This window comes from Rhamphochromis longiceps, linkage group LG23 (assembly GCF_057381845.1).
Source record: "Rhamphochromis longiceps isolate RC_006_pf linkage group LG23, R_longiceps_female_GT1.1, whole genome shotgun sequence".
NCBI classification, from domain to species: domain Eukaryota; kingdom Metazoa; phylum Chordata; class Actinopteri; order Cichliformes; family Cichlidae; genus Rhamphochromis; species Rhamphochromis longiceps.
Window position 1 is genome coordinate 13,070,897 of NC_140578.1, and position 8,645 is coordinate 13,079,541.

Genomic DNA, 8,645 nt, shown 5'->3' on the forward strand with positions numbered 1-8,645 from the left:
ATTCAATACCAAGTAGCATCACGTCACGTGATGTCTCCAGCAAACCAATTTTAGAGAACTGAGTCGCCACTGTTTCTGTGGAGGTGACTGTCTTCTAGGCTGGACCCACAAAGCGCTACACTAAGAATCAGAAAGGAAAAAAAAAAAAAAAAAAAAAAAAAAAAAAAATTGCATTAAAGTATCAAACATAAATGTAATCAAACCATATCTAACAGCTAAGGTGAACAAAACAAATGTGCCCCTCCTCCAATAACCGGGACGACGAAGCGCAAACACAGAGCACTTATTTACTCAGACGTGGGCCTTAAACATTCAGAGTACCATGCCAGTAATTCAGTTAGTCAGAGCACATGAACACACACTCCTGTAAACGCCTGCACATAGACACGAGCACACACGCGCGCACACACCTTGGACCACTAAAGCGGACATAAGACAAAGAGGTTACAGCTGGGACTAGACTACAGCACTGGACACTCCAAAAATATATAGAAACCACGTAAGGGTGAAGTATTTCGGGACAGAAAACAACTCGCTACACGTCAGTAGTGGAATTGCCGTTTTACAGTAAATGGATGAACGTTTCCCATGGCTCAAGGAATCTTTTCATGTACAGTAGAATAAATATTTGCTGTTGCTACTTTTGTATTTTACATTCTAACCCTCGACGAACACACAGAAAAGCTAGTGTAAAGCACACGGATTAAGTGTAGGTCCTGTATATTATGAATGTTCAAAGACTAGTGGTGGTTTTTATCTGAACGGGTTTCTCTAAGTTGGATTCGTTTTCAAATTGAGTGCTCGCAGTAGCTCAGGTCACGACACGGTGAGCTTTATGTCAAAGCGTCCCTGGTAGCGGTCCTTCTCGCTGTAATCTATGTTGTCTCCGAATGCTTTGCACTCGATGCGGATCTCCTTTCCCTCCGTCACATTGACGAACTGAACGGCCATCAAGGGCTGCAGGTAGTCGGGGTGCAGCTGTTTGCCGTAATATGGGTAGTACTGCAGAGGAAAGCCTTGGCCTATCCCATAGTACTTTATCTCTCCGATCTGGCCTTCATCCTCAGCTCTCTGCAAACACAATACTTGAGTGAGACTTACAGCCGGTCCTTTTGAAGACAAATATTCATTCTCCCTGTATCTGTGAACTGGAAGGCCACAGCCACACGCTCTCGCAAACGTACCTTAAGCTTGCAGTAAATGGGGATCTCGTTAGAGCTAACTTTCACCGGCAGTTCTTCTAGTAATGAGTTGTTTGAAGGAGCCTAAAGAAAGAACAAACAAGCAATAACTGGTTTAAATTAAACTTTCACTTATTGGTGCCTACATTAACCACAATGCAACTTCAAGCTCCAGCTTCTCAAAAGTTTTCCATTTTCAAACATAATGGAAAAAGCTTCATGGATGGTTCACATGTCTGTAAGGTTTCCTAAGTTGGAAATGCACTCCCTGTAATTTTTGGGGGGGGGGGTATTTGCTTTTCTGTTTGTGGATTTGGGTTTTCTGTTTGCTCTGACCCCTTAGCTCCCCTGACACCACACATTTGACCTTTGAGACAAATGATTGCCAACTCTACTCTGAGCAAGAGCTCACTGCAAGCACATCTCACTTGTTTTAGTCATTTGAGAGGCAGTGAGACTACGAGTAGATGGGAATGAGAAGTTTCTCTATTGTAATTTACAACATCTTTTTTCCTTGAAAAGGCAATTCTACTAGCGCTATAGTGCTACGATTGTTCACTCAGAAACGGTCCACTAAGGTAGCCAAATGATTGAGTACAGATTACTTACATCTTAAGGCCACAAAGCAAAGCTTCACAAGTTTACAGCCAAAATGGGGGATGTTAGCCAGCTAGCTCTAACTTAGCTACACAGCATATCACCGCCACCTGTGCTGTTATTATACTGATATTCAGGTATATAAAAACAGAGCAGCACAGTCCAGGACTACAGTTTACTTCATGCCTGCAGGTTAAATTAATGTCTGAGGTGAGCCTAAGCTCATTAAAAGAATTTAAAAAAAAGAAAAAAAAAAAAGGACTGGTGCCATTTTGCGCTACTTATTAGCCTTTGAATTTAAGCGGTAACTATACCTTTGGTCGGAAGTTGACAATTCTGTTGAGCTTTATGATAACACATGGGTTCCCCTCCATGAAGCCATAATCAGGGTCTGTGCCTGAGCAGTCTTTCAGCAAAGACCTAGAAAACTTGCAGACTTTCTTCTTTTCTTCCATACTTCGATCTTTGTACGTGCTAGGAAGCGCTGAAAATGCCACAAGTAAGAAAACAAAATTTAAGTTTAGATCTTCAAACATCCACTCATGAGTGACAAATGGTGAAAGCTGATTGCATTGTATGATACTTGCTTCCACATTCCTCGTAGGAGTCCCCAGTCTGCTTTGTCTCATTGTACAGCTCAAGGAATTCGTTCATGCTTTGGACATACTTTCTGTATGAACTCGGATCACTCTTCTTAAAAGAAATTTCAGATTTGTCTGAGCGTGGGGTGTGTGACAGACCTGCAAAAACACCACACTGGTTTGGTAGGAAAACAAAAGTCATGGGACAAAAAAAATAAAAACATCTTATTTAAAAAAAAAAAAGAAAAAAGAAAAAACTCAATTTGTGTGAAAAAAAAAAAAAGTGTGAATATCTTAGAGAAGCAACATGACATGGCACGTGAGCCATTGTGAGCATTCTCCATTATCTAAGGACAATGTGAGGGTCTTGGGGATTTCCTCTGAGAGCTCCTCACAGCAGTAATTTTCCACAGAGTTGGTGCGCGAGGCGTGGCGAGGGGAGAGTGTGACAGTGAGAGTAGCTAGAGGCAGCATGACAGCCGCGAAACCCTTCTCGGCCTCGCCGCAGGACCTGTTTTATTTGCTGCCGCAGATATGAGCGGGACTCGAGCTGCCGGTTGAGACGGCGAGAGGAGAAGCAGCAGTTTGAGTGTCAGAGGAGGCTTGTGAAAGTTCACCAACCCCCACCCATCCACTCTCACGTGTGTTTCTCTCACAATGGAAACTTTTAGCCTCTGAGTGGGAGGCGGGATCACGCTCCGAAGGGAGAGGAAAAAAAAAAAAAAAAAAAAAAAAAAAAAAAAAAGAGAACCTTTCTCGCCGCTTCCTTGATCATGCCACTTCTGGAAACTTGCTTCAGCTTAGAGCTCTCTACGCTCACGCTGTTGTTCTGCTCGCTCTAATCTCTGATTGTCAACAGTCGTGAACAAAACGGCAGCCACATGCAGCCAGTCATCTAGAATGGCTGCTAAAAATACTGCTAAGGGGCAGAGCATGTGCTGTGCAAACCGCGAGATGAGGCTTGGCACTCAAATCAGTCTCAGAGCGCACAGGAAATTTTTAAACTGCTGCAGCGTTGTCTGATGACACTCTCACGAGATTACACATTAGGTTCCCCCCCCCCCCCTTCAAGCCTTTAAAAGCTGTGGTGGAAAAACAAAACTTTTTCTTCCTTTGAAGAAACAAGCCACAAACTGTAGTCACGCAAGTACATGCAGTCGTGTCAGCTGTGATGCATAATCATAGCACACATTTTAGTTCCCCTGTTGCCCGCGGGGGGAACATCGACCGGCTGAGGGGAGTGAAGGACAAAATGGCCGAACCTATTTAAGGTCAGAAACACTGCCGATAGAGGAGCTGCTCAGAGGCACACCCCTCCCAAACAGTCGTCTGTAACGCCCACGAAACACCAACAGGCTTTTTGTCTGATCGCTGAGCTGATGCAGCAGCAAAGTCAGAAAGGTGAGGAGGAAGAGGATGTGCTTACCTGGGGGAGCAACTCTGTCCTGATAGGTGGGTTTGTCTTTGCTTAATGTTAGCAGCAATGCCTGAATGGTCCCAACGAAAATTCCAGCCAAGCATCCGTAGAAAATCAGATAAAACAAGAGGATTTTAACTGTAGAGGAAGGAAGAGAAATCAAATTACTGAGATGAAAGCAGCAAGAAAGAAACTGCTTCAAATGTGAAATATAACATCGCCTCAGATTTCAGAAGTCACAAGCACCTGAAGGTGATAAGACTGACTGCTTTATTAGAGCATGACTAGCATCAGCTACCCAAAACCCAGGAAAATGTACTGCATTTCTTCACAACAGCAACATATCCTTCATAAACCCCTTTCCCAGGTTCTTTTCACCTAATTTAAAGTTTAAACAGATCACGCAGAAGGTGGGTTGGCTGTGCTTCCAGAGCAACAGGATGAGTCACTGTTCAGTCCTGCAGACCCCCCCCCCCCGGCTGTGTCACCTTCAACAATTAGGATTAAAAGAAGAAAAGAAAAGAAAAGAAAAAGCCCTTGTTCATGCTCCTGTGCATAGAAACGTGATGAATTTAGGCAAACGCTTCATTACACGAGTGAACAAAACTGTAACGACACATGCTTCCCTGTATGATGCAATCAAACCATCAGCATCATATTTCCTGATTTTCCCCATCAGATTTTTGGCGTTCCAGAGGAAAATAAGTTTTGAGATCAAACAAATTTGTAAATTGTAAGTGTGGTTTAATTTCAGCAAGCTTTAAAAGGTTGTTGTTGTTCAGACGGCCAAAACAGTGGGGGTGGGGGGGGATGCTTGAACCTCTGTTAACTAAGGTAACAAAGACTCTTTGTAACTCTATGCTCAATTGTGCTTAAGGTCGTAGTCACCTCCGAAAAGCCCCCGGACACCCAGTTATGATCTGTGGCAGGTTAAAAATGCTGATTCTGATTTTCTATCAAGTAGAAAAGAGCTCAGCGAACCTGAAAGGAGGTTCGCTTGGCTAGCTGCCTGTGATAGCAAAGACGCAAGCAGAATTTGTTTGGTTTTTTCCCCCTGAAATCCCCCCCTCAATACAGAGCATGATTAGACTCTGGGATGAGTCTAGTCGGGCCCCAAGCGGTGGCTGCTAGTGTCCTATGAAGCAGTGCCTGACAATAGGCGCGGGTTTCTGACAGTTCTGTCAACTCCTAGGAGTGCGCCATCTCGGAAAAATATGCTGCAATAACCGCCTGCTGTGCAGGGGAGGTGAATTTGCAAAACAAATAACGGCTTATTCCTCGTGTGCGAGTGAAAAGATGTCAAACAGGTGTGGCACGCAGCAGGAAGGACCATCCAATCGGGTGTTCTTTACCCGTCTTGGCCTGTTGAAATCAGAACAGGATCAGCCACAACATTAGAATCACCTGCCTGAAACTTTGTACCCTCTGTGTGCGCTGCAATGGTAACTGGCAGCAGACTTTTTTGGCTTTATCAGACCAACATTGGGGGGGGGGGGGTCTTGAGGTCAGGCCAATTTCACGGTGTAAGCACCAGTCACCTTATCATGGGGGAGGGAGATGTTTGAAGGCACCACAGATGTTAAAAGAAAGACATGGCACTCAGAAATAGTGGTGGAAGTAAAACTTTATTAGGAGAAAAGAGCTTTTAAAAACCTCTCTCTGGGGCAAATTCAACAAACTTTTGGGGCAGTTTTCAGAGCTGACTGGAGATTCTACGCCTCTGAAACTCAGCTCATTTTAGATCATGCTTCAAAATGGCTGCCAAGTGGCAACACTAGGAGGGCTTTGATGGTCTGTGTCAGAGGAAAGACCCATTGGATTGCCAGGAGATTCCTCAGAAGCTTCCGTCGTGAGGGCGGCTGTTCGCGCCGTTAGTGGTTTTAATGTTGTGGCTGAGTATGTGTACAGCCTGTTGTCTGGCTGTCAGTTTGTGTGATTTCACCTGAGCGATCGGAGCGGCCTGAAACGCTGCAGGGCTCAGAGTAAACAGCATGGAGGGAGACGTAGGGGGTGGTGAAAGGCAGCTTCTGAATTGAGAGCACCTCCCCCAGCAGGCTGCTGCAGCACGCCGTGAAGGGACTGTCCCCGCATTCATACCACATGTGTCTCCACGCTCGCAGAGGCCTTCACCAGCCCCGCAGCCTACTTTCCGTCTGGCATGTTGAGACAAACACGTGGAGGAGACGTAACGAGCGCCAAGACTGACGCTGTCACCGCGCCACTTCCTGTCTGTCTTTATGAAAAGTGCAAGCGACTCACATGGCACACAATTAGCACGAGTGTTTTACTGAAACACAGTTTAATGTGCTAATGATTTACCCTGTACTGCACACTGTATGTTTTAAAGTTTTGCAGATTTTAAATTATAAATCTACCAGCACATGATGCTGCAAGTAAAGGCACCAATCTGTGTTATCTGTATTTGACTGCTTTTGTGCCAGTTGATTGTTTAAAAAAAAAAAAAAAAAAAAAAAAAAAAAAAAAAAAAATCCCTGGTCCAGTCTAACATGTTTTTGGGCTTTCACTGTAGCTACGAGGATGGTTTTTTTCTTGGGGGGGGGGGGGGGGGGACAAAACAAAAAGGCTTAAAATGTATCATCTGTCATTTTATTTAGTCAAGCTCAGATACTTTTGTTTATTAAAGGGGGGAGGGGGGGGGAGGCAGAAAAAGTAACAGGAAAAAGCACAGACTTCTGTTAAGTGACGTTAATTGACACCCCTCCACCCCAAAAGGCCCATTTCAAACCAGAAAAAAGTCCTTTATGGAAAAACCTGACCGTCATCCACCATGAAATCACTGCGCAGATGACGGTGCTGTGTTCATGATCCGGATGTGTTTGTAGTAAAAAAAAAAAAATCCAATCAGGGCTTTTTTCTTTACAGTCTTGAAATGAAAGAGGACTTTGAAGCATAAGAATATTTATGTGCCATTTAATTAACCCAAACTAAAATAAATCAGTGGTTATGAAATGACCAAAAATAAGACAACCACAGAGGCTTGTGTCAAGTTGGGGGATAAAGACTGGGTCACACTCAGAGGCTTTTTCTGAGCCTCAAACAAGTCTGTGATCAGCGCTGTGGCCAGAGATGCTTTGAGCAGACATACCTGTTGCTGCTAAAGCAACATGGCTCACTGCGTGTGCTCCACGGGACACTGAACTACCAGCCTGGTAACCCCACACCACCACCTAGAACATGGAGTGGGTGAAATGTTCCACCCGAGAGCAGCTCCTGATTTTAATCGCCACACACAGCCGTGCTTTGAGCCACAGAGAATTACCGTTTCTCAGAAATAAACGTGTTAGTTTGAAGCTTTCATTAAGCCCCGAAGAATGCGCTTCAACGCGCGCACACAGCGACGCCTCATTTCTTCCAGGATAAAAATACAGAGAGGGGCGGCCCGGGAGACATGCGAGTCGTGATCACAGTGTTACCGTGCGGCGTCCGGAGAGGAGGGGGAGACGCGCACATACGCGCCATATCTGACGTGCAAAACGGTTTAACGAGCCTAATTGGCGCTATGTAATGCAGGGCAGTGATCCCATCAAACCATCAACCGCTGCGGACCGCGTTAGGCGTCTTAAAGTATTGAAAACGGCGCTGAAACGATTAGAGCCGGATCCAATAATCCCGGGTTCGAGTTAAAACGTGGGGAAGGCAGAGCTGGGCCCGGGTGTCGGGTCCAGGGATCAGCTGCTCGGGTTTATTAAAGGCAGGAATAAAATGTCCTCAGCCCTTCTCCTGCTCCCCGCGGAGGGCTGACACTCAGAACAACAAAATAAACGGCGGCAGCTACCAACTTGTTGGTTCAGGTAAAAGTCTCGGCTGTCCTTCAAGATGACCTTTTCAGAAAAGACTGCCGCTAATCAATGAGCTGATCAGGGCTACGCCTTCGTAATGAACACCTATGACCGCGGGAGCCCTGAAAAATGCACAGAAACACCCCAAAAGGAGGAAATCATTTACGTCCACGGAGACCAAATTGGCTTATTGTCCTCATTTACTGTCCTTGTTTTGGACTCCAATCGATCCGTACCGAGCACTCCTTCTTCGTGTATCACCTTTTTTCACTTCATTCTCGTTTTAAACACCAACTTGCGCACGCAGCCTCCGTTAAAAAGGCAAAGTCACGACTCGGCGCGCCTCCGGCTGGGAGCTCTAACAGGTGCGAACGTCTGCACCGGCAAAACATTGAGTCAAAATACAAATAATCCGCTGTGAGCACGGTCGGTTTCCACTCTGCTCCATCATCAACAACCAGCAGCCCGCCTGCCGGAAATAAAGAACAAAAAGAGTACTCACACCAGCTGCCTCCTGTGCGCCCTAGAAACTCCTTCTTTTCCGAATTCCACACAAAATTCTTCCATCCTCCGTCGCTGTCTTTATTTCCAGACATGGTAACTCCCCCCCGTGTCGCTTTCTCTCTGCTTTAACGGCTCTGCTGCGTCTCAGTTCTCAGGCTGAGACTGTCGACTGTCCCTCGCAGGAAACAGAAAAGGACAGTCGATTGCGCGTTGCTCCCACTTGTACCGCGCACTATTTATCTCAGAGGGGAAACCAGTGACTCCGCCTGCAAACTCTGTGAACAAGTCCAGCCCCGGAGAGGAGGGCCGAGGGTAGCAAATCACAACCTGCCCCTGCTCAATGCAAAACAGCCAAACAGAGAGCGGCAGTTAGAGGTAGGAAGGCTAATCAGAACACGGAGAACACGACTTTCAGTCAGTCTACGTTGCAGTCATGGCAAGCATCAACCTGACTCTGGGGTGGGGGAGAAAAAGACGGGAAGAAAAATATGACCTGTAGTGTCAGGAAACCTCCAGGGTCGGATCTAGAAGGGTGGCGTCGGGTGGCATGTGCCACGCTACAATG

At 45.8% G+C, this 8,645-nt stretch overlaps 1 protein-coding gene across 1 annotated transcript; it reads right to left on the reverse strand.

Moving 5' to 3' along the window:
- Positions 1–90: 90 nt before the first annotated feature.
- Positions 91–8,306, reverse strand: atp1b1a (ATPase Na+/K+ transporting subunit beta 1a). The gene is made up of 6 exons (XM_085399685.1): positions 8,079–8,306; positions 3,786–3,914; positions 2,366–2,518; positions 2,093–2,262; positions 1,185–1,265; positions 91–1,071 (listed from the first exon to the last, which is right to left on the reverse strand). The coding sequence occupies exons 1-6, from the start codon at positions 8,170–8,172 to the stop codon at positions 817–819; spliced, it is 882 nt and encodes a 293-aa protein (XP_085255811.1). The 5' UTR covers positions 8,173–8,306; the 3' UTR covers positions 91–816.
- Between the last annotated feature and the right edge of the window lie 339 nt (positions 8,307–8,645).

Bases quoted from the DNA above. Each gene is read 5' to 3' on its own strand.
- atp1b1a (XM_085399685.1), bottom strand. From the start codon at position 8,172: ATGTCTGGAAATAAAGACAGCGACGGAGGATGGAAGAATTTTGTGTGG. The intron at 3,915-8,078 runs GTGAGTACTCTT...CTTCCTCTACAG, and splicing joins GCGCACAGGAGGCAGCTGGT to TTAAAATCCTCTTGTTTTAT. The intron at 2,519-3,785 runs GTAAGCACATCC...GTGTTTTTGCAG, and splicing joins GGACAGAGTTGCTCCCCCAG to GTCTGTCACACACCCCACGC.